Source organism: Cydia strobilella, chromosome 21 (assembly GCF_947568885.1).
Source record: "Cydia strobilella chromosome 21, ilCydStro3.1, whole genome shotgun sequence".
Classification (NCBI taxonomy): domain Eukaryota; kingdom Metazoa; phylum Arthropoda; class Insecta; order Lepidoptera; family Tortricidae; genus Cydia; species Cydia strobilella.
The window spans coordinates 6187961-6215122 of NC_086061.1; the positions used below are offsets into that span (position 1 = coordinate 6187961).

At 39.7% G+C, this 27162-nt stretch overlaps 1 protein-coding gene across 1 annotated transcript; it reads left to right on the top strand.

Moving 5' to 3' along the window:
- Positions 1–1627: 1627 nt before the first annotated feature.
- Positions 1628–25226, top strand: LOC134751042 (far upstream element-binding protein 1). The gene is made up of 16 exons (XM_063686377.1): positions 1628–1836; positions 2178–2287; positions 5243–5403; positions 7782–7920; positions 8059–8260; positions 8786–8914; positions 9395–9583; positions 14535–14665; positions 15912–15987; positions 18448–18598; positions 18822–18982; positions 19431–19583; positions 20071–20203; positions 20695–20885; positions 21572–21753; positions 24059–25226. Exons 1-15 carry the CDS (start codon positions 1753–1755, stop codon positions 21749–21751), a joined length of 2190 nt encoding a protein of 729 aa, XP_063542447.1. The 5' UTR covers positions 1628–1752; the 3' UTR covers positions 21752–21753; positions 24059–25226.
- The last annotated feature ends 1936 nt before the right edge of the window (positions 25227–27162 follow it).

Here is a 27162-nt window from a genome sequence, read left to right on the forward strand (position 1 = left end):
CTAAAATGAAATATATGATTAATATTCAACCTTTTGTGATCAGTTTTTATCAATATTACTAAGGCCTCATACTCACGAGCGCTTTTTCAAAAGCGTTAAAAGAGCGCTTGAATTTGCCCGCACGCTAAATGAGGGCTATCGTTTTTTTGCTCACCAGTTGGCGCCTCTGTTGATGGTGGTCGAAAAGACTATAGAACAGCTGTCAGTCATTGAAGTGACAAGTGACATTTGACATTTCGAACTATGGAAAAGACCACCATCTACACTAGCGCCCCTAGCGGCGAATTCATACGCGTTAGCCCTCATTCGATTTAAAGTCCTAGTTGAAAATCCAACAACGCTTGATAAAACGCGCTACCGTCATCGTGTGAATATAGTTTGTCAAACATCATTATAATCATATTATCTTTGTCTTACACTAGTACCAACACCCAAAAGAGGATTAGTATAGTTTTTTTGTTCTTATTTACTGCCAATTTTGTTTGACCAACTATAAATGCACATGTTTCCATTTGTGTCATTCAAACATGAGAATGAGGCTTAAGAATTTGTTTTCGCTATGCAAAAACTAAACGCGTATTGAAAAATACCATAGACAAGCATTTTAGGTTATTTATAGGCCTTACTCGAGCCATGTCAAATTAGATCGCTCATTTAGAATTTAAATATTCTGCATAAAACATGGTCATATAGAAAATTTGTATTACTTTAGAATAAATGGAAAATTAATTTAGCAATAAAAATCAGTAGCAAAAGCATAAAAAAATTCACATCTTAAAATTGGTATTGCAAAATATTTCGAAATGTACGCACCAGTGTTGCCAACTTGGCATAATTGGTGCCAGATATGGCATAATTTCACACTCTCTGGCATCGAAAATTTCCATTTAGCATCTGGCATCTTTTTTAGCATAATTTAGTGAATCAAGTGATTATGTCCCTAAGCCAAGTTTGAAACCTACTTGGCAGTGATAGACAATCCATGGCACAACCGTCAAAGGAAATTTTATACATACGAGTATGGATGGTATAGAAAGGATGCCAATCTCTTATGGCAGAATTGTTGCAAAAGTGACCGCTTTCAGCTTTAAATAATAGTTCCTAATCTCTCCGGTGGCGCTAGTTAGGCTTTGCGACATGAGTATAACATGAACCAACAAATAATCCGACCAAATTACGTAGATTGTTTTTGGTAGTATTTCGGTGTATGGTGGCGCCGCCTAATTACTGTTTTTTGATGGACACTTTTCATACATAGAGATTTGGCTCCTTTATATAGTCTCCATGCATACGAGGAATTATAATAAGTCGTAACAGACTACCGCACCGCACCGCGACCTTTTTTTCATACGCGTTACCAATTAAATTGTCAATCAGATTGTGCGAAAAATTGTCTCGTCTACACCCACTAATCTTTTTGTGTTATCTATGGTATAGTCAATGTCATGTCATACGTCATAATGGCCGGTTTTTAGTTACCTATAATATTTTAGCATCTTTTTTAGCACATTTCAAAATTATTTAGCATATTTCTGGCATAATTTAGACATAAGTCTGGCATTTTTTCAAATTCCGAGTTGGCAACACTGGTACGCACTACTATAAAATACTCTTGCCTAGAGTTTTCGTGTCTGTGGTACGCCGCGTCTTTTCTCGCGACGCGAGTTGCGACAACCGAGTAAATTTATTTTGGGTTATTTGATCCTTTTTAATGGCTGCCGTATAACGACTGAATGTGTACTTAAATCAAACATGAGTGATTATTCTTCTATGGCTACGCTTCAAAACAATAGCCAACCGGCGGGATTTGCGGCTGCTCTACAACGTGCTAAATTGGTAAGACACTGCATTTTGTACCTATTTATTGGTGTATTGGTAACGTCCGCATATCGCATAGTTTATGCAAAAATGTCTGCTTACCTCCTTTATTCGCAACTTGTAACGTATCTCCCTGACATAATCCACCCTCTTTTCATTGGCGGGTGACTTTAGCAGCCGCTGTAAAACGTTAAATTCACTATAACCTACTTTAATTATGAACTTTCTCGTGGTGTTTTTACTTCCTTTAAAACGATAACGTCTAATGTCTAATTAACACGAATTAGTGTCAATTTTGTTGAAGTCGATTGAAACGTCAAATTTAAATGGAAAATTCATGTAATTTGGGTCGGTTTTAGGTTGCTGCTAAAATCGAGGGTGGTGGTAGCAAGAGACCTTTGGAAGACGGACCAGAGCCGAGCGCAAAGAAATTGGCTTCGATTGACCCGGTATATCAACAACAAATGAGGTAAGAATCCAAGTTACAATTAAAAATAAGTTTTCTGTGCTTTTTGAAATACCAAAATGTAGAATTTAATGTAAAGCAAATAAAATCACCAACCACATTTCTCTAAAGCCCCCTGAGACCCAGAAACAGTTGTTTAATTTTTTAATTTGCTACTCTTAATGCCACGCACCATTTCACTAACCTGGGGTTAACCGGTTAAACCTAGTTACCCTGGTTACCAGTACGATTTGACACTGGGTTAATGGTTTAACCGCTCAACTCTGGGTCAGTGGCATGGTGCAAGTGGCGCTTAGGCCCCGGGTCAAAGTCAGTGTCAGTGTCAAATTGTACTGGTAACCAAACACCGAGAAGCCAACTACGTAATATAGTAGGATTAATAACAGGACATAACACACTAATAGGGGTATAACTGAAAGCCCAATGTGTAGAGCATGCATGGAAGAAGAGGAAACAACAGAACATATTCTCCTAGACTGTAAACAGGTAGAAGTATATAGTAGCAAATACCTAAGGAATCCATGTACACTGAAGGAGGCAGCTAGCAACCTGAAGACTGCTAGGCTTCGTGGAGGAACTGGGGTGGTAAGAGTGGCGCTACCTCGTCTCACGCAAAATAGGCACATTTGGATGTCGATTTGCGGAAAATGCCCAGCAAAACTAACTAACTAACTGGTAACCATGGTAACTCCAGGTTTAACTGGTTGTCCCCGGGTTAGTGAATAGTGCAAGTGGACCTAAGTGTTTATTGTATCTATATTGCAATAATACAAAAATGAGTTTAAATAAAAATGCCAATAAGATAATATTAGTTTTATTGCTGACTAAATATACATTATATTATAAAATAAAATAAAAGTAGCCTTTATTACTGAAGTTTTGTAACGTTGATACTCTATCTACTTAAAAATATACCTTATTTTTCTCTATACAATTATATATTACTATTTACTATTTTCTAAATACGTTAATTATATTAGGACTTCATAAAATATAACTAGACCGGGAAGGAACTTGTTGGAGTTTTCCTTGAACTGACTTTTTGGGTATTTTATTAATGAAAACTATTAGGTATATCCAATATATTTGCCTTTTAAGGTGATTTAGGTATAGTATTTCAATGTTGTGTTAACAAAACAAAAATAAAACTTTTGTATATATATAGGCTGTATTAGTGTTCCCTGCAAAACTTTGTTTTGACAAAAGGAACACTTATGGGATCACTTCGGTCTTGCAAATCAGTTAAATGCGTTTTTCTCAGAGACCATTTGACATAGATACCTAAAATTTGAAACAGTTATTTTTAAATAGGTCTGTGAAAGCAGCTACCAGATCCTGTGGTATCAATTACCCTATTTTTTTAATTAATTACTATTGGCACAGATTTTGGTGATAAAGAGATGTCATTAATTTAAAACTATTAATAAAATTATTCATTATCCCTTTTTTTCCTCTCCATTTTTTCTGTGTTGTATTTACCACCTTGATTGTTTTTAAATTACATCAATCTTAGTTTTATTTTAAGCATAGGTACCTACTTTGTTGATAATACTTTAGCTATCTTACATAACAACACAAATAACCTCAATAAGGTACAAAATCGAACATATTATTATCACTGTGCTTGTAAATTCCAACATGAAAATGAAAAATTGTTTATTCAGTTAAGAATTACTTATACAGCTCAAAGTTATACAGTTGTAAGTGTTGGTGCCTCTTTTTAAGTAACAAATACCTGTGTTAAGAGGCACCGCTCTTCCTTAATTGGTAATTAAATAACTATATTTTTAAAATTAAAATAGAAATTTAAAGAAGTAAAAATGAACACATCAGAGAATAACAAAAGTAATTACTTATAAAGCTTAGAATAAATTTAAAAGTGGAAAAATTACTGCCTTGGGTGAGACTTGAACTCTCGGCCTCTGGATCGATACTCCAGCGCTCTGCCAACTGAGTCACCAAGACCTCATCCATAGTCTTCCCACTATATGAGTCTAGGGGACCCTAGCGACATCTACCGTAAGAGCGTTACGTTTCTTAAACGGCCACCGGAGTTCCAAGTCATATTGGAAATTCACCAGTTACGATGTGCTACCCATTCTAAATAAATTTTTAACAAGCAGAAACGTCTGCGATCGATGCTATTAAACTTAGAATACATTTAAAAGTGGAAAAATTACTGCCTTGGGTGAGACTTGAACTCTCGGCCTCTGGATCGATACTCCAGCATCGATCGCACGTTTCTGCTTGTTAAAAATTAATTTAATTACTTATAGTTTAATTTAACCTAATGAGAAGATGGACTTGCAAGTCCATATAAGTGTGCATGTGTGTATATATGTGTGTGTATGTGTGTGTGTGAGTGTGTTTAAAGGTTATAATTTTTTTACATTCATAAAATTTTAAGTGATATATATTTAAGTGCTTATGTATGACATTGTATAATTTGCCGGATACACGTTTTCTTTTCTGAACCTCTTGCCTACATTTGTCATTGTGCATACATAGAGCAACCTTATGTACAGTCACGCTTCGTGATCGTTCTAGCTAAGCTAGGTCCCTAAATTGCTCAACAGTCGAGGAGTGTGTTTGCACGTGGTAAATAGTTCATTACAAAAAAATCAAGTGCGAGTCGGACTCGCGCACGAAGGGTTCCGTACCATTACGCAAAAAACGGCAAAAAAAACACGTTTGTTGTATGGGGGCCCCCACTTGTTTTTAGTATTTGTTGTTAAAGCGGCAACAGAAATAGAGCTTAGTTATTCTACAGAAATTTTTAGGGTCCCGTTTTTACCCTTTGAGTACGGAACCCTAAAAATCTCTGTAGAATAATTAACAACTAAATAAATATAGAATAGTGTAGGTTGTAACCAAATAGTGCTGCTCGCGGCATAATATTTTACGAGTAATGTGTCTGATATGATAAGTCTGCTTAGTGATATTTATTTCGAACACCAGTTCATCATCTGCGGCGGCGGCGGCTGCTGCAGCGGCGGCGGCGGCTGCGGCGCGGATCGCAGCGGCAAACCCCACACCACCAGCCCCGGCCCCACCCGGCCTGATGCAGGATCAGACCCTCAATGAGTACATCCGGGTGCCGGACAAGATGGTTGGCTTGAGTGAGTGATCATACATACTACAGACATACAGGTGCCAGTTATGCCTGCTCTGATATAAGACCAGACCCTCAACAAGTATCTCCGGGTGCCGGACAAGATGGTTGGCCTGAGTAAGTGATCATACTACAGATATCTTCTTTGTCATATGCTCATGGCTGAGGGATGAGACAACTGTGGACTTCACCAGTGCTTTCCAAGCCGCTTCTAGGGCCTGGTGTATGCTAGATGTACTGTGGCCTTTGTCTCTGACGTTATACAGACTACAGATACAGGAGGCAATTGTCTTGTTTGCTCATCGCCAGACCCTCAATAAGTGCATCTGTGTCCTGAACAACAAATTTGGCCTGAGTAAGTGAGCATAAACGTACTACAAACTAGAGATGGGCCGAATATTCGGTAATTATTCGGTATCCGGCAAGTTTTTACAATTATTATTTACTACAATGGGAGGTAATCGCGTTTAGTTTTAAATTTACCTCCGACGTGTCGAGGAAAGCATTGTCCCCGTGGTCTCCTGTAAATTTAAAATTTAATTTTAGGCGATTAAGTTGTAGTAAATAATAATGAGAAAAATCGTGAGTTTCAAATAAGTTATTACAATGTTGGTATTCGGCCGAATAATTCGGTTAAAGTGCCGAATATTCGGCAAATATTTTTATTATGTTTGTCCTGTTGCAACACTGTAAACTCCTCCAGAACTTTGCAGGTAATTATTGTCTTCCAGATTGCGTCTTCCCTTTGTAATTAAAACACATGTTGAATCCATGAGATTTTTTGATTATTTGGAGATTTAAAAAAAATTGTTTGCGTCCCTTGCCTTTTGACTTCTTTGTTTCTAAGAAATTGCCTTAGAAGTGGCTAATGTAGGTAATTAAAGCGTTTTCGAATGGTTTATATGTTATAGAAGAACCGAATAATTTTGCCGAATATTCGGTTCGGTAAAATCTGAACCGAACATTCGGCAGAATATTCGCATTCGGCAAACTCTATATTCGGCCCATCTCTACTACAGACATACAGGCACCTGCTCTGCCTGGCCCGATGCAAGACCAAATCCTCAATGAGTACATCCGAGTTCCGGACAAGATGATGGGCCTGAGTGAGTGATTATACACATATCTTAGACATACAGGAGGCCACCCCACCTCCAGCCCCAGCCCCGTCTGGTCTGATGCAAGACCCAGACTCTCAACATGTTAGTCAGCTTCAGAGATAGTTGACCCCCCCTGCAAACAAATATCTATGCATGGGGGTCAGTTATCTCTGAAGCTGCTGTATATTCGGGTGCCCAACAAGATTTGGCCTAAGTGAGTTGAGTACACATATGATGATGATGGACAGGCCGGTTGTTGATGGGGGAGCGGCCAGCGGGACGCTGCGCGCGGTGCGCACGTCGCCGCCGCTGTCGTCTTGAACAGATTCATTCAACTCTATACATCTTGTTAGAGAACTCCCTCCCACCCCCTTGTAAGAAAAAATAAGACTCCTCCCCCCTAAATCATCTTACATAATGAAACAATGGCGCCACATATAAATACAAAAATGAAAGCCTAAAAACGTGTATACTCGCCGGAGAAATGGATCCTGAGCACGTTTTCACAACATCTGGCGTTTTGCCATACTAGTCTAATGCTAAATGTCACTCGATGCTTGAAATATTCACTAATTTCCTTTGACTAATGGCATGATTAACTAATGAGATTGGGAATGTCATTAGATATTCATCAAATCAAATGGTCCCTATCATTTAGCAGGCGGCTCATTTTGTGAGGGACTTACGAAAAGAGTGTATAAGGGAGAGGTAGAAACGGGAGTTGGAAGGGGCAGACCTCGGCGGACTTTCTCTGATCAGATCGGGGAAATCCTGAAGAAAGGCCAGGTCAAGAGCACCCTAAACCGGCAATCGTGTATGAGGAATGTTATGAAAGTGAAGGAAGCGAAAGAGGTATGTCAGGATCGTAGCAAGTGGAAATCCGTGGTCTCTGCCTACCCCTCCGGGAAATAGGCGTGATTATATGTATGTATGTACTTACGAAAAGGGGAACATTTGATGTTTTGCTGAAGGGACAGGTAATCGCAGAAATGGTGATAGATAGGGCATATGGTTAGAGAAAAACAGGAAAAGTGGAGCCAAATCCTAACAGAGTGGTATCCATTTTCGTAAATCAGTGTTATATTTTTAGGACATTAAAATTGCGCTTATATTGTACAGAATAGGGAACTAATAGATTCACCAAATTTTATCGAAATCTATAACAAAATAAAATTCAGCTTGAATAACACAAATTAGAAATTATTCACTATGAGTCTAGCAAAGAGACATTGAAAGTGATTATCCACCCAAAGAACCCAGTCTTAACAATATAACTTGTCCACAGTTATCGGTCGCGGTGGTGAGCAGATCACCCGATTGCAAGCGGAGTCCGGTTGCAAGATCCAAATGGCTCCCGGCTCCGGTGGTCAGCCGGACCGCGTCTGCACTCTTACTGGCTCCAGGGAGGCCATCGCCCGCGCCAGGTTAGTGACATTTACACAAATACAGGGTCCTGCGTAAGATATTGCAACAACGACACAACACAACCTTTACATACCACATGTTGTTTGGGGTTAGAAATTGTATAATATGCTAGCCACTTTAACAAGATTTTTTTACAGGGAACTTGTGAACCAAATAGTGAACCATCGCGGGCGAGAAAACGCGCCTCAACACGACGGGCCCGGCATGGGCATGGGCATGGGCATGGGTGGCGGCGACATGGGCAGCCCGCCGCCCATGCAGCGGGGCGGCGGCGGCGGCGGCGGCGGCGGTGGCGGTGGCGGTGGCGGTGGCGGTGGCGGTGGTGGCCTCGCTATAACTGTAAGTGTTGATCGTAATCACCTTACCCGGACTAAGTTCAGCATCTGAAAATCGTCTGGCCCGGGCATAGCTGTTGAATGGCTAACATGTCCCGAAATTTGGGGAATCCATTGTGCCGAATTTTTGGTCATAAGGCAGTAAGGCACAGAAACCCAAGAGACTAATGAAGAAGAAGAAGATTGTTTAAATTTAAGATAGAGCAGAGAGCAGAAAAGTTGAAATAAACAACCAATGAGATTTTAAGACAAGATCCTTATTATTTATTATTTAATGTATTTATTATAATCAAATGTTAAAAATTACAATTTAACAAAGCTCCACAAAATTGTAATTAGTTAGACTGTGGAGCCATGTATCAAATATCATTGATCGTGACCTAAGTTTGCTGACAGATCTACAATATTGTAACCTACCACCTAAAAGTTGATTTTGACAATTTTGTCCCACCTTTGCAATGCATTTTTTTAGATAACAAGATTCAACATTGATTTCTACTGTATAATAATCCTCGATTTTGTTAAACAGGAAGAAGTGATGCTACCCGGTCCCAAAGTGGGTCTGATCATCGGCAAGAACGGCAAGACCATCAAACAGCTGCAGGAACAGTCTGGCGCCAAGATGGTCGTCATCCAAGACGGACCTAACACTGAATATGTAAGTTTATTGTTATATGACTTGACTGCTCGCCAACACAAACATGGCACGACCAAACTCTCTCACGGCCCGACATCGAATGCCAAACTACTAGTGACGGCACAATGATATACTCACTCAGCAAATGCATCCATTCCCTACCTTGAAAATAATGTTTTATTAACAACTCAACCAGTATTCCAATATCAGTAATATCTGTCGTAGCACATCATCATAATGTGTTATACAATATCCGCAATATTGTTCTTTTTTGTACCATAACATTGAAGGCTTATTAATTTAAATTAGTTAGCGGAAACTGCATACGTTTTTTCAATTATTAATTGTCGATTAACGCTAATAATTAAAGTCTAATGTTGGTAAACGAAATATTACATAAATTAAACAGCTTTTCGCATGTAATGCCCTCCCTGGTGATTTAGATGTAGATTTTTAATCATTTTAAATTAAAAAATTTAAAGACCCATTTTTTTCAAGCAGGAGAAGCCCCTACGTATCTCAGGTGATCCGAGCAAAGTGGAGCACGCGAAGCAGCTTGTATTCGAACTGTTAGCTGACAAGGATGCTGGCGGCGGCGGCGGTGGCGGCGGCGGCGGCGGCGGCCGACAGTACGACGACGTGTACTCACCCCAAGACCAGGGCAACCATATGGGCGGCAACCAAACTGAGGTCAGTCTACCAACATTAGTGTAATATACAGCTGGTATTCGAGCTGTTAGCTGACAAGAACTCCGGTGGCGGCGATGGCGGCAGACAGTGCGACGATGTGTATTTACAAGACCAGGGCAACCATATGGGCGGCAACCAAACTGAGGTCAGTCTACCAACATTAGTGTAGTATACAGCTGGTATTCGAGCTGTTAGCTGACAAGAACGCCGGTGGCGGCGATGGCGGCAGACAGTGCGACGACGTGTATTTACACCAAGACCAGGGCAACTATAGTTTGTAAGATTTTTCTAACACAATATCATATTGTTATAGAAATAAATAAATGAAATAAAAAAATGAAATGAATGTTAGCTGACAAGGACGCCGGTGGCGGCAATAGATAGATAGATAGATCATTTATTGATAAAATTATAAAAAGATTTACATGTCAATTTTGCTTATTCCTATTCTATATTATACATTATTATTAGGTACATTAGGTAATTAATATCACAGATTCAATAATTTTGTGGGTGGGTCAGTGACTTGTAGCAGGGAACGAATTCGTCGACACTATAGCACGCCATGTCCAACAATATTTGTTTAAGTTTTTTCTCGAACATCGAGTCTGAAGTAGCTTTTAACTGCTCGTCTAGAGCATTGTAAAGTTTGATGCCTACTATGTGTAAGGATTTCCGAGACTTAGCTAGACGTCGCGGGGGCACGTATAGGAGGTTGCGTCTACGCGTTACGGTCTGTAGTTTTTGGAAATTAGAGGGGATCCGTTCGAGATTGCGTCGTATGTACTTGCATGCTTCAAGTACATAGACAGAAGGTAACGTCAAAATTTTTAGCTGCTTAAACAACTCCTTAGCATGATAGTCAGAGGGTTTTTTAGCCATGATACGGATTGCACGCTTTTGTAGTTTAAACACTTCGCGTTCCGCACATGTTGCCCATAGGTCCACACCATAGACTAAGATTGAATGAAAGTACCCAAAGTATGCTGTTTTAAGGTTGTCCTGGGAGACGCTGTGGGCAAGTCTGGACAAGGCGAAACATGCTGAAGAGAGTTTTTTGCAGATTGCTTCTATGTGGGGAGACCATGTTAGACCATCATCAATTTTGAACCCTAGGTATTTAACCTCACTTACTTGAGGTACTGGTGTGTCATTTATTGTGATATCGAATCGCTCTTTTGAGTTCTTTTTGAGTTGAAAGTACATTATGTTTGTTTTTTCGACATTAAGGAGCATGCCATTTGCTGTAAACCAGTCCGAGATATTCTGCATGGTTTGCGAGAGTTTTGATTCTAAATTACTAGAATTTTCTGCAGTGACTATTATGCAAGTGTCGTCAGCAAACATAATGTACTCCGCATCGTCCGAGGCGGAGGTTATGTCGTTGACAAGAATTAGGAACAGGTTATTTCCTGTCACCGATCCCTGGGGGACAGCACTGTCACCTATTTCCTGAAGGTCTGATTTATGGGTTTGAACATACGTGTTTTGTTTACGCCCGTTTAGGAAGGCCTTGATTGTACGAGCAAACGACCCGTTTATACCGTATTGTGCCAGCTTCAAGAGAAGGAGTGTGTGGTCTACCATTTCGAAGGCACGCGACAGGTCGCAGAATATTGCTGCGACATGTCGCCTGTCTTCGAGGTGTGACATGACGCGCGACACTAGATCCCGAGTCGCGTCTACGGTTGAGCGCCCAGGTTGGTACGCGTATTGTTGCGCGTTTAGTAAATTATTATTAGTTAAATAATTCATTAACTTGACACTCATTAAATGCTCAAATACTTTAGATATGACGGGTATCAAAGATATAGGTCTATAACATTTAAGTTCGTCCATATTCCCCTTACCCTTGTAGATGGGTTGAACTTTAATAACCTTGAGAGAATCGGGATATACACCGTTTATTACACATTTATTAAATAATGCAAGTAGTAATGACACTACTACAGGTGGTAGATAATCCAAAATATAGGTCGACATGTCATTGACATCTTTCGATGGTTTCCTTTTTATGTGTTTTAGGGCTTCAAAAATATCAGCAATGGTAAACGGAATAAATTCAAACGCGGGGATTCGCGATGGTAAATACTTGTTTAGATAACTGAGTGCGTCGGATGTCCGCGGCCTGTTGTTGTGTGAGTGCGCATGCGTGTAGTAGTGGTTAAGGCGCGCGGCGGCGGTGGCGGCTCGATCAGCTGTGCTCGCGCCAGCTGATCGACTCACCAATACATCTAATGCCCTAGTTTTGTTTTTGTTATTGCATGTTTCAGACGCGATTATTCGCCATATACTACGAGAAATATTAACTTTGCTATTTGAGATTTCATTGTTTAAATACTCACTACGAGCTGATCTTAAGACTTTGACGTAACGTTGCTCGAGCGATAATAAATTATTGGACAAGGAGTCGTCGTGTGGATTTAAAACACATTTTCTTTTCAAGTGACGAACTTCGTTTCGCACTTTGCGTACATTGTCACTGGCCCATCTACTTATATGCGATTTGACAGGGTACTTTTTTAATGGAAAATTAATTTCAAAACAGTGTTTGATAACATTTAAAACTCCATCAAGTTTACTTGGGCAACAATTGCTGTTTATAATTCTATCCCAGTTATATAAGTCTAGGTAGTTACAGAAGTTATGTTTATTAGGTTCTGAGAACAGACGCTTCAAAACTGTGTGATTTTTGTGCACAGTTTTATTTATTAATAGCATAATATTTACATAGTGATGGTCTGAAATAGGTAATTTAATACATTCAATTTTTTTAATGTCAGTTTTTAATAAGTTAGTATAGGCATGGTCAAGACAGGTTTTTGAGTGTTCAGTTATTCTAGTAGGAGTTTTTACAATCTGCTTAAATCCACATTGGTATAATATATTATTAAGTTCTTTTATATTATTACATTTACTAAGATAATCTAAGTTCATATCACCCATAACCAAAACTTTGTGATTTTGCAACACGGGTAAATTTAGTAGGTCACTCAATTTAGAAAAAAATAGAGGTACATCACCCTTTGGTGGTCTGTAGATACAAACGATCACGACGTCCAACTCGACACATTCGATGGCACACACCTCGAACTGCATTTCGATGGATAAGGCAGTAACTTCTTTGCGTTCGATAGTTATTAAATCAGGTTGCACGTAGATACAGGATCCGCCGCCCATCCTCAGGGTTCTGCAGTAGTGGGCACGTAGACTGTAATTCATTAGGTTGACGGAGTTGAGCTCGTCAGATCTCAGCCATATTTCTGTCAGACAGATAATGTCGACTTGTTCACGTAGCTGGAGTTCGGCTTCAAGTTCATGTGTTTTGTTGTTCAGTCTATTGATATTTTGGTGCAGTACTGAGATAGTGGTTGCCCCTTCAGATCCGTCGGTAGGCTTATCGCCCGTCAGGTGGCCCGTTGGGCCTGGGGCGGAGAAAGGGCATCCACTCTGACACAGCAATGTTCCGTGGCCAGGCCGACGCATCTAGAAAGTGGCTATATACTGATAATGGTACACCTATTTTGTATGACTTGTAAGTGTCATGTTTGGACTTTATTTCTTCAACATTATATTGAGAGTCACTGTGTATACTGTTTAAGTGTTTTATTATGTCAGCTGTTGATAAATTGATGCTGAAGAAGCATGCATGTAGATACTTCAGCACGTCAACTCCTTCCAAGGAAGTATTTGTTGCGGTACCCTTGATGACTTGTCAGCTAACAGCTCGATGACCTTGGCAATGGCGGCAGACAGTGCGACGACGTGTATTTACACCAAGACCAGGGCAACCATATGGGCGGCAACCAAACTGAGGTCAGTCTACCAACATTAGTGTAGTATACAGCTTGTATTCGAGTTGTTAGCTGACAAGGACGCCGGTGGCGGCAATGGCGGCAGACAGTGCGACGACGTGTATTTACACCAAGACCAGGGCAACCATATGGGCGGCAACCAAACTGAGGTCAGTCTACCAACATTAGTGTAGTATACAGCTGGTATTCGAGCTGTTAGCTGACAAGAACGCCGGTGGCGGCGATGGCGGCAGACAGTGCGACGACGTGTATTTACACTTAGACCGGGCAACCATATGGGCGGCACCCAAACTGAGGTCAGTCTACCAACATTAGTGTAGTATACAGCTTGTATTCGAGTTGTTAGCTGACAAGGACGCCGGTGGCGGCAATGGCGGCAGACAGTGCGACGACGTGTATTTACACCAAGACCAGGGCAACCATATGGGCGGCAACCAAACTGAGGTCAGTCTACCAACATTAGTGTAGTATACAGCTGGTATTCGAGCTGTTAGCTGACAAGAACGCCGGTGGCGGCGATGGCGGCAGACAGTGCGACGAAGTGTATTCACCCCCAAGACCAGGGCAACCAAACTGAGGTCAGTGACTAACAATGCTTTGTAGCACACGGAGTTCACAGTGTGCACGGTGCTGGGTGGAGGTGGAATTTCCCCATAGTCCCCAAATTAACAAAACTTATTTTAATGATACACTGATTTTATAAAAGGCACATACTAAATAGTACACTAACTGGAAGAGATCCCTCAAAGGGATAAGTTCGCCTTTGTACATCTTATTATTTGTACCATGTAATTTTTAATATGTATATTTGTACAATAAAGAGTTTACTACTACTACTAGTAGTACACAGAGTGAGGTGTACCTTTTTGTTGAAAAGTCCACCCACTATCTTGACGCTCATGACGTGCTGACTTCACTTCGGATAAGTATTCAATGGGTTTACGAAGTATACGTGAGGTATTTATGATATGCTGATCTGACGATGACGAAACCGGAAAACGAAAGCATAGTTTACGAGTTATAGAACGTTTAGATAAGTAGTAGATGACAGTCTTAAGTATAGTATAGCTAAAATATGATATTGTTTTGATGAAACTGGAAAGTCCTGTAGTTTAACTTTGCTTACTTTTGTCTAGGTATTAGTGCCGAAAATAGCCGTAGGCGTTGTAATCGGGCGCGGCGGAGACATGATCAAGAAAATCCAGGCGGAAACCGGATGCCGAGTTCAATTCCACCAAGAGAGAGACGACGGGCCTGGAGATAAGAGGTAAGTCCACCAACTAATGTGTATAGTGTTATATATCAGTATTATCCGCAACGAGAACTCGCCAATTCTCTATTACGTCTGAAGATTCTTTAAACAAAATTGTATAAGTGCTATATTTTTAGTATTGCTAGTTTTAGGTATATACTTAGGATATTCTATAAAAGTACTGATTGTCATCATCACTCTAATTAACGGAAATAATTTGAAAAATTGCAGAAACAAAGTATACTATAATAAATATAATAATATTAATAATTATTTACTACATCACGCTCTTCATATATCGATAAGAAATTTATTCCATTCGAGAATTAATGCTATAATGTTTGTTTTCAAACCCTACTTACTCATAAAAATTGCCGCTATATGTTTTTGCGCTTACGAGTCTCAAAAGGTTACACATAAATATATTATTGGTCTTTATATATTCATAAAAAAATAGATATCTCTATATATTATCAAAACGCTTCCTATATAAAATCCTAAATGGGCTGGTCGACTCCCCCGCGCTACTCGCCCGCGCCTCTCTGCGCTGCGCGTACCCCCGCACGCGCTCCTCTAAATTATTCGCTGTCCCTTTCCATCGAACCACTTACGCAAAGAACAGATTTATCGTAAGAGCGTGTAAAAATTACAATGACAAATATTCTCATGTTGACTTGTTTTTCATTCCGTCAGTACAAAAATTTGTTTCTGCAATTAAGAGCAAATGAACAAATAATATAATATAACTCTGCTACTATAAGGGCAAATAATATAATTGATTTTGATAGTTTACTATTGTAAAATTAAGTTAAATTAATGCATGTCACGTTTGTGGTTTCAAATTCGCATTGTTTAGTTCTTTAGCACTAGATCTAGAGATAGTTTAATTGAACTGTACAAACAAGTCTTGTCTGAGCAACCATAATTATCTAATTTCAGTAGTGGAAACTGTTTTGGCTTATGTATGTATTTAAGTGTAATTATCTATATGTGTCATCTTTCGCTGTTTGTTTCCCATTATCAATAAAAAAAAAAAAAAAAAAAAAAAATTATGAAAGACTACCAATCAGAGTCGTCCTAATGCCTGATACATGAATTTAGCATACCATATAAGTGAATATGGCAATAGAAACTCTATAATAAGCTTTGTAATCTCATAGAGTTTATTTGTATTAACGATTATATTCTAAATAAAAGTACAATCCGCGACAAAAGCTTGAATCGGAAATAAAAAAAATGACAAACAATTTTTTTCTTTTAGATGTTACCTACAAGGCAAACCTCACCAAGTGGATCAAGCGCGTCAAATGATTGAAGATTTAATCGCTAGCGTTAACGTAAGTACACTTAAACCAACACCATTGCTTAACTTAACCATTCGTATGCCTTTGTCAAAAATTGATTTGCTATTGAATGAATAACCTTGAAATTGTATATTACCGTCCATATTGTGTGGTACCTACGTATACGGGACAAGGCATACGTAAGGTTAATGATATGACAGTGCGCTATTCATTATGGTTATGTGCTACTAGTGACAGCTACCTAACGGCTCGGCCACGACATTGCGCGCCTGGCGACGGCCGCGGCGACGGCAACCATAGGTTGGAGCGAGACACAGCGATCGGACCTTTCGTTCCCACCTATAGTTGCTGCCGCCGCCATCGCCAGTCGCGCAATGTCGTGGCCGAGCCGTAATAGGTCCAATTTTACGTCCAAGGTTATAAATTTAGCAGTAAAATGTCAGTTTTCATACGCACAAAGCTAAAATACAAAAATAGCGCCACTTTAAGTTGTTGTATACAATAAAACTATGAAAACGGATTATATCGCGTATATTGAATTTATAATACATCCCATAGTTTCATAGTTTTATTTCATGAGTAACTATCGCGGTAACCAAAGACAATATTTTGTTGTATACAAGTTGAAACTTGACCTTGATTGATTAAATACTCATTTGAGATACTAAAAAGTGAATACAAATAATAAAAGTAATAATAACTGTGTGCAGGTCTCGCACCAACGCGAATCGCAAGTGAGAAATATTTTTGTCCACCACTTGTGTTGTGCATGCACTGTCTGTCTGTGGGTCTATCGCACATTGTTGGAATAACGAATTTAGTTTTAAAAAAAAAAACTACACAACAATAACAACACACACAACAAACAGTAAACAGTCGCGATCGACGCGGAGTGCTGGACTACGTGACTCATTCATTTTGGTTTGTGCGATGCGAATCCAATGCCTCGGCAGTGGGCAAGGCATGTTTTGACGGATGAAGCAGTTTTGAGCGGCATTTTCCACGCGAGGCGGCTCGTTCATTGTTGAACCCTTTTATTGCCATGCCAGACCATGTCGTTTGCAAACTGAACAAATTATTAAATAAACGCGATCCAAAAGTAATAAAAAAAACCGGACAAGTGCGAGTCGGACTTGCCCACCGAGGGTTCCGTACTTTTTAGTATTTGTTGTTATAGCGGCAACAGAAATACATCATCTGAAAATTTCAACTGTCTAGCTATCACGGTTCAACATGAGATACAGCCTGGTGACAGACAGACAGACGGACAGTGGAGTCTTAGTAATAGGGTCCCGTTTTTACCCTTTGTGTACGGAAACCCTAAAAATCGAATTCTGTCGTTATTCCTTCATAGTAGCACTGGCCTTTGGGTTCTTACGTTCTTAGCTCGTACCTAACTGGGTTCTATTTTATTACATTACTGTCTAGGTCCAAAACATTACTATAGTTAAAAATAACTTATATTGACTCCTAATAAATAACAATCTCAATTTGTTTAGTAATTTACGAAGTATTTTTCCATTACTAATACTTATAGCTAGGTTAAAAGACAAAAAAGTAATTATTTCATTTCATTTCTTGTGCTTTCCAAACATGTGTTTCTTTCTATGGGGTAAATTAAATAATTAATAAATTTTCGGTGCTCTCAATTTTATTTTGGATTAAATTAATTTATTGTTTCTAGATTTGGGAATATTATAGAAGAATAAATATAGGAACTTTTTCTGTGGGTTTCAGAATATCACGCGTTATCTAATTTACACTGTTAACATATTTTGTTAGTGTTTACCGGGTGTTCTTTCATATGTTAAAAGCACGGTATCGTTTATCTTTGGTATACAATTCAAAACATTCTATAATCGCGGTAACCTGTGATTCTAAAGTATTCTCTCTAGTGGTAAACGGTATCGTACTATGTACAAGTGCAAACGCACAGACACTCGTCGGCGTTACACACGCCTGTAATATTACATTGTCTGACCTCGCATAGAACGTCAGGGCGAGATCTCATCCCATCCGATAGGACATCTTTCGTGGATTCATATATACCAAAGGTTACTGTCTCGTTACGTTGTTTTTGGGCCGATGACTGAGCTTAGCGCGTGTCGTATAGATCTCCTTGCAAAGATTTACGGTAAGCCTAACTTTAAACTGCTTCAGCATGGACGAATAAAAAAAGAAGACGGACAATGACTAAACAGAATCAGGTATTCAGGATATTTCAAGATGGCGTCAATAAGTCGTTCCATCCATTTTGTTCGATGGTTAGACCTCTGGTTTCAGGTTCCACAGCGCCATCTATTAACGGACGTTTGGTTATTGTGAAGCAGGCTGTCTCAGTTACATCCATTTTGTTTCGGCGCTTAAGACCGCTGATTATTGGACGACCACAATTTTGCATAGACATTGTCCGCCTTCTCGTTTTATTTCTCCACGACTGGGGTTCATTACAATATCTATAAAAACATCACATTAAAAACGCATGTTACACAGAGGCGAGATCAAGAAGTGCGATCCGGGCGCGGTCGCGGCGGCTCCGGGCAGCGCAACGGCGACCGCGGCGACTTCCAGCAGTGGCAGGAGCAGGAGATACGCGTCACCTTCACCGTCTCCAACCTGAAGTGCGGACTCATCATCGGCAGAGGTCAGAGAAACTCTTTGGAAACTCCTTTAGACGTGTCCCAACAAAGAAGGAGCCTCGGACAGTTCAAATCAGCTGTAGACAACTTAAAATTTAAAACTAGCTTTGATAACCATCCCTGCTTACCTCTACAAATCTTAACCTTTTAATTTCAAAACCTAACCTTTGACCTTGTAGTTTATAACTTGTTCTTATTCTATTTACTTGACTATGATTTTATTCGCAGGTGGCGAAGTAATAAAACAGATCAACGCTCAATCAGGCGCGCACTGCGAGCTAGACCGACGCGCGCAGGGCGCGGATCGCAACAACCGCACCTTCTACATCCGCGGTCATCCAGACGCGGTTGAACACTGCAAACGAATCATCATGGAGAAAGTTGGCATGGTGAGTCTTTGTATGTTTAGTATGAAGCTGGCAGTGTCGCCATGTGAGGTGGGAAGTAGTAATACAACAGATGAACTAGATAGATAGGGGCGAGGATCGTAATAACCGCACCTTCTATATCCGCGGACACCCAGACGCGGTTGAACACTGCAAGACGATAATCATGGAGAAAGTCGCCATGGTGAGTCTTTGTACACCCAGCGGTTAGGGCAGTCGCCATGTAAGGCGGGAAATAGACGCGCTCAGAGTGCATATTGTAATAAATATGTTCTGTTCTTCGTTACTATTGGCGCTCGCATGGAATGAAAGATATTAGAAATCAGAAATCGGTGCCCTTCATTTCATCCCTTGGTTAACAATTTACTACTTACATTAAATCATCGGCCGTCTTCGGAACGTTCCGCACAGGCACTTTCATCCACTGATATTGAAATCAAATCTTGTTCAGCCGGTGAACTTCATCCAAGAGGGCGGCAACGGCGGCGGCAGCAACAACGGCAACGGCAACGGTGGCGGCGACTACTACGGCGGCGGAGGCCCGCAGGGCGCCGCCTGGGGCTACAACCCGCACTGGCACCAGCCCAACAACCAGCCGCCACAGGTACTGACAGAAGAAAGCTTGCGTCGTGTGTACCATGGACGCGACGCCTAACCGGTTATACCGTTAACCCAGTGACAAATTGTACTGGTAACCATGGTAACTCCAGGTTTAACCGGTCATCCCGGGTTAGTGGAATGGTGTAAGTCGCGCATAGAGGTTTTTGATATTGTCTTGGACTCTAGGGGTTAAAGATCTTTTAAAAAATCTGTCATTAGACTGGTTCACACAGAAAGAATTAAATCGGCATCAAAATATCTCACGAAGTCTGGAAAGAAGTGCCTCGTGCGTAGCTCGAACCGGGTGCTACGCGCGGCAACGGACGGAGGTGACACGTTCTGTGTCGACCCAGTTATTACTATTGAAAGTCGCTTACGACCATTCGGTCTTATTATTCTTTTTACCTGTTTAGTAATACGAGTGGAACTAACTTGTCTCGTGTCACTTTCTCGCAAATTGTCAAGAAATAACTAACAATTTAATTTTTTAGCAGCAACAAGTGAACATCAACCCGAGTACAGGCCAGCCCGACTACTCACAACAATGGATCGACTACTACCGCTCGCTGGGACTCATGAGAGAAGCAGAGGCAATAGAGCAGCAGGCTAAACAACAGCAGCAAGGTGATTATTATTATAAAATAATTAAAAAACAAGTTTTTTTTATTGCTGATGATCATGCCAATTACTTTTGCACTGTCAAACGTTCTAATTACGTGTGTTCTTTACTATATAGATGTGTTTTTCTCACCGTACTCGTGATCGATTTCTTTAAAAGGTCTGTTGGTCAGGCCACGGTTTGGAAACCATATAATGTTAAAACACGTGAGTGACCCGTTATTAATATATTTAATATACCATATAATGTGTTTGTGGAAAGCCACTTCGATGTTCAGTTCTTTTGAGTAACTAAATAATTGCCTATCGGTTTATAAAGGATAGTGAGAATTTAAATTCATACGTTGTAATAAAATTCGATGAGATGTTATAATATATTCGTGCTGTCTGTTATCTAGTCTCAGTGGTCGATTTGTCCTCGATTACGGTGTACTCTGCGTCCGCTCCTCGATCCTTTCAATCGGAGACCGGCGTCTAAAATAGATGTTTCCGTGCAGGAGGAGCCGGCAACGGCGCGGGGGGCCCCCCCGGCCCCGGCCCCGGCCCCGGCCCCGCCGCCGCCGCGCCCGGCCCCGCGCCCTCGCCCGCGCCGGCCAGCGCCGACTACAGCGCGCAGTGGGCCGAGTACTACCGCAGCATCGGCAAGCTCAAGGAGGCCGAGGCCATCGAGCAGCAGATCAAGATGAAGGTGCACTACCTGTTACTATTTACCCAGTTACGTTGTAATGTAGGATGTATCCTAAATGTGTTTTTCTACTCGTCGACTGTAATGGTTGTATTAAGACTTCGTATACCGAACTGAAATCGCATACTTTACACCGTGGGCTCCCGACTCGACGGTAATATTCATTATCAAACGCCGTAGTCGATCCCTATTTGTACACCGCGGAGGTTTTACCGCGAATCGTCAACATCGAAAATTGAAATTTGCGAGTTCGCTCGGATATGTAAAATAGCAATAGAAAAGCAAATAGACGAACAAACGAATATTGTTTCTCGGTTGTAGCCTAAGTAAATGTGGATCGAGAAAGGGAAATAAGGTCGTGCATTATAAAATTGGTCAATCGGAATATAGGCTTCTGTGCATAGGAACTTTTTATACATATTTTTATGTCGTTTCATCTAAAAAAATCGGAAGCGTAGAATTGATAACTAAATTCATCGGATCGCGAACAAACGGTAAACACAGAAATTTCGTACATTCAGAAAGCGTTTCTAAAGCTTAGAACGCACTGCGATTAATTTCTTGCGGTTTCAGTCTTGCAAGGGCGTGCGCTTATGAAGCGTGCCGCGCGTTACACTTTTTGCGGTTCCGAAACCGCAAAAAATAAATCGCAATGCGTTCTAAGCCTAAAATAAAGTATTTGCTCTCAGCAAGGGGGCGGCGGCGCGCCCGCCCCCGCCGCGCCCGCGCCCGCGCCCGCGCCGGCCGCCACGCCGCCCGCTGCGGGCGCCGTCATGGCGCAGCAGTACCAGTACCCCGGCTACCCCGTGCAGGCCTACCCGCCCTACCAGCCCTACCAGTACCAGCAGCAGCCCGACCACCAGCAGTGAACGTGAGTATACACCACCGCTGCCTGATATGTTGGGATGTCGTTCGTCTTCATATTTGGGAAGCCGCTGTAGTAGACTGAACTATTCTAACCCGAGACGCGCTCTTTTACAATCTCAATGAGAACATATTAAGATTTTTTATAGCGGATAGATAGAAATTTGGCCCTTCAAAATTCAGACGAATGATTTTAGAGAAAAGACGACAAATTTGTCAATGAACTCGATGTTTTTATTCTGCCATTTATACTAGGTTAAATATTATCTATTTAAACGGAGTTGGATGTTCCATAAACTGAGTTACGAAGCAATGCATTGACAGATCATTAGTTAGTTGTGTCAATATATGCACAGCAGAAATAAATCAGTACTCTGCGTCCAGTTACGTTAGTTATTTCACATATAAGATAATACCATTTGCCAGAATTAAAGCTAGGTAATATCTCTCTTAAAATTGCAGAGTAAGATCTGTATAGCTACCACAGCTCGGGGTACCGATTCATTTATCAAATTGACCATGTTTCTACTGAGCTCGAAAATATAAAATTTGAAAGTATAACTAAGGTCTACTATTAGAGGAGGAATCACCATACATCATTAAATAAAGGATTTAATACATAAAACCACGGAAAACAGGCATAGCTTAGGTAAATCACACTCCGACGCCGCAATGGCGAGCGATCCGTCTGACAGTTCGGGACGCGCCACACGTAGTGTGACCATCGACACCAATCGTAGGGCTGCACCCGAGCAATCCACATAATCGGTTATCACTACTTATCTCTTTTTGCTAAAATTTGGTTAAATCTGTTTAATGATTTACGGGTTTACGGCGTCGGCTTTTCATATCTTGTATGCTTAGAACACATATATTGTTTCTAACATGTGTATTATACTATTAGTATAGTAGTTCATATTCTAGTGTCACAGCATGTTTAGAAATTAAATAAGTGTGGGTGCATTCAAAGAAAATTAAGAAGACAAAGAGTGCTCACTCCATACATCGGTTTTGGTACCGAAAACACTATTATTTTCGTACTACATCGATATGAGAACGTACTTTCAGTACAAATACAGTACATTTGGGACATAGGAACATTCAAGTATCTTGAAGTCCTGAAAACATACTATGTACTATAAAATACTTACATCAAAACGGATTTTAACTTAAACTGATGGTCTCAAAATGATATACATATGGTGAAACGGTACTGATGTAGTGCATGATTATTTTCCATCGTATTTTCATGGAAACGTACGAATGTGTCTTGCTATTTCAGTCAGTCTCGGTACAAATAGTACTGAGGTTGACTGAAGTAGCATGACAAATACGAACGTTTCCGAGAAAATACGATGGAAAACAATTATGCAATTTATGCACTACATCTAAGTATAATTAAATTACTGCCTTAGGCAATTCAAACTTAACAATAAATTTTAATTGGTAGTTTATCAGTGCCAGGCACTAACGTGTTTTATTCATGATGTTTTTTGACATGAGCGTTCAAGTTTTTTAGCCACTCAGAAATTAATATTAATAATTTAAGACAAATCATTTATTTTATACATGTGTCAAATATTTTGCTTTGTAATATTAATATAGTTTACGCATGATATGTATTTCACATTATATTTAATTTGTTGATTGCTAAAATCTCTATAAATGTAATGAATTTTAAGAATATCTGCAATATCTTTATTTTACAGGAATTTGGTTATTTTACAATTAACAATTATTTTCTAAAAGCATGTGTTGATTTTGTCGACATCTTTTTCAGTTTATCGCATGGAATATAGTTGATATTGATACATTATAAATATAAGCTGTTAATTAAGTTTTGGTGTTATTAAAGTTGTTTGGTTGGGTCATATATATGTTATATTGTCTAGTTTCCGTCAGTTAAGGATATATTTAAGCACTAAAGATCAATAAGTAAAAACAAATCAAGGTTTAGAGTACATGTCCTCTGAATTAGATTTTATTAGTTGTTATTCGGTAAAGGAAAACAACGTAAAAAAACTTATATGCATCTGCGATCTAATCCTCATTGGGCAAGCGCGGAGAATCCAAACACTCTTGTGCACTAAAATGAAGTTGATGCCCAATATTGAGATGCATATTTATTATATTAAGTATAGCGTGAGGGTTATATGCCATTTCCTTATCTTTCGACCAGATTACAAGACAAATAATTGGCCTTTAAAAGTACGAATTTGAAATGTTGTGTGTGTAGTGTTGCAGATAGGCTCGGCGGGCTTCGGGAGTTCCTTTAGTATGTCGTTTGCCATGTTCTTTGTTTGTGATTGCAGAGGCCGCGGCGCACCGATCACCGACGAGACGACACTTCATTCTAGACTGTAAGGCCTGTCCCGGCTGAGCGACTGAAGTTACAACGCCACAGATAATATTACAGACATGCTATGTGATCGCGTAAATCTGTTAACAGCGAGTCCAAAAGTAACAACACGACAATAAGAGACAATTACTAATTTCTATGTGATCAAGCAGTTTTAAAGAAAAATGGCGTCGCTTTTGCCGCTCAGGTGGGATAATAGGCCAATAACCTTAAGCCAAACCACGACGACTAATTCAGAGCGCCCACAATAAATAAAACAGCACAGTAAATAACACGTGTAAGACATATCAAGCATTTATTTCTTGTGGGTCAACCTATGTTAAATCATGAGATTACCGGTATTATTTAACTGTGTACATTTCGGCTGTGTGGTCTATAACGTGAACTTTCTAGAAGTGTATTTGTATGTTGACTGATGTGCCAGTTTGTCCAGGATAGACCCACACTGCCTTTTAAATGAGACATCAGCTGGGGCTTTAAGAGAAAGCAAAGCGTAGAGAACCGCCAGCCTCGCGCCGCTGCGGAAATCGAGGTAACAGTTTGAATAGTATGTTTATCTCGTGTCTTTTACGTGTTATATATTATATGTACATTCTAGATTCCAATCAATTTAAATCTACGCTCCGTTTAAGCGTTACATAGTTTAGGTCAATCGGAAAATCTCCTTTCGATTTCATAATGATGTCTTAGCAAGTAAGTTACGATTGTGAATTAATGCTCCTCTCGATTTAGGGCTCACGTCGTCTGATAAAAATAAACATACATATTTTATGTATTTTTTTTCGATTAAAAATTAGCTTTGAATAATGGAGTATCGGTGTTAGTGTAACGAAGGTAATGTAAGTTGAACTACATTCCTTTATAAAATTGTTCAATTCTATAGTTGCGTGAGCTGCGCTCCGTTTATTTTCCGTAAAGAACGTTCTGTAGCACTCGCTATTGGGACAATCAAATTACACAAACATGAATTTAATATATGTGAATGGATTAAACCAAGTTAAGTCGTTTGCTACATAGCTTTCTGTATGGTCAGCAAAAGGAGCTACTCCGGTGCGATCGCTTCACGGGATAACCCCGAGTCATTGTATTAATATTTAAGATATAAAGTGTATGTTGATTGATATGCGTGTTCATTTTATTTATAATCATGATTTCTCTCCACAGTACCTCGGAGGTAAGTCCCCCTGTGACAGATCTCTCCATCTTTTTCGATCCAAATCTCTGCACTATTCGATATGTCCTGACGTATGTTCCGATTTGATATTATCGATTTTATTTTGATGATATTTGTGTGCATTTATATGAACTGACGTGTTGTTTAGGGCCGATACATCTTATGCTCGGTTAATTTTATATGTCCATGCCACTTATTATTTACGCTGTGTACGATACGATGTGATGGTCTTTATTTTATCTATGGCTTGTTGATATTTGCCTCTTTCCATTTCACAGTGGTTCGAACGACGAAGTCGCACACAGAGCCAAAAATAATAGACCGGCCGTTGGTACCTGTGGGTGTCTATGACCAACAAGTCGACGACTGGCTCACATACCATCCTATTTGCTATTTTTTTGTATATCTCTTTGTGTTATTCCTAGTGTTGGTAAGAACTAGTCTTTTGATTCTAAATTTAAATACCTCGACTCGTTTTTACTAGACTCTGCGCTTATAAAACTTTCCGAGTCTCAAGTGCCAAGTCGAGTCCTTTATTGAGTGTCTTAAGCGCCACTCACAAGAAATCGAGCCTCCAAATAAAGACTCCATCAACTTCATAGGTTTTATCTAAATAACATCTAAATAGCATGATTTGTGTACCTAATAATAATTCATGATTTTTACATGAAGACGATACATTTTAAAATAATTTGTAAAAAATTGAAAATTCACTGAAAAAAAAAACTGAATTCTCTACAAAACTCAGGAGTAACAAGTTGAAAAGTTCCTTTCTCTAGTTTAGACTAAATAATTTTATCTGAGAGTCTCAAAAACGGTGTCGAGTCGAGAAAAAGCAAAGGAGTCAAGGGACTTTAGTCTTAACCATCACTAGTTATGCCTGTGCATTTTGATATGATCTGTTATTTTAAAATGTCTTCGCATTTCATCACTTGATGCATCATTGTCTTGTTGTCGTGTTGAAGGTTGGGAGATGCTGGCCACTCCTTATTTACTCCAAATATAATAATCGTATCTCGCCGATGTTTCCACGCGAATCTGTGATAAGATACACGAGCGATAATGATGACTATAACTCCGCTATGGGTAAGTCGTATGAAAACACACCATTGGTTGCTTGAAAGTATTTAATTATCACTGAAAAAATCAACTAGCCGTCTTTTGATAATCATCAAATTTGAGAATTTTTCACCTTAGCTGCCATTGGTGCTATATTATTCAAAACTTTCTTGTAAATTATGTTTACTAGGGTTGGAACATTTAACGGACTTTTTCGCAACCAAATAGTACTACTTTCGTGCACACGTGATACCTTTTGATAAACAACATCGTCTTATGTCGTGGTAACGATTTCAAATAAACACTGATTATATGGACAATGATTATACATATTAAGGCCAAATCAAAATCAGATTTTACAATTCTGCATCTGCGCAATTAATAGATACATTGGAATGAAAGCATGTTTGAACATTGTTACCACTGCATTTTTATTAAAGACAAAATTAATCATTTCTTTAAGAATGGAACTTTCCTTAAATAAATGATTCTATAATATCCTGGGTGAATCTTCAAAGATCATAATTCATAACACTTCAAGTTTACATCATCTAAAAAGTTTTTTAAGTATCAAATTTGAAAGTTGAAGTCCCTTTTAAACAGTCCTTGAGGATTTAATCCATTTTCTCTCTATTTTTTGGCCCAAATTCGACCTGAGAATGTGACACAGTGGATACCTCTGTAACCAGGGGCAATGTTTTGGCCGAACTGCCAAATTTTAAAAGCAATGTGATAGTTTAGCCATGACATCGCCAATATCCCAAAAGTAGCTACAGTGGCCATGTCACCTTCTGTCACTTTCTAGAGTAAAATATCTACTTAGA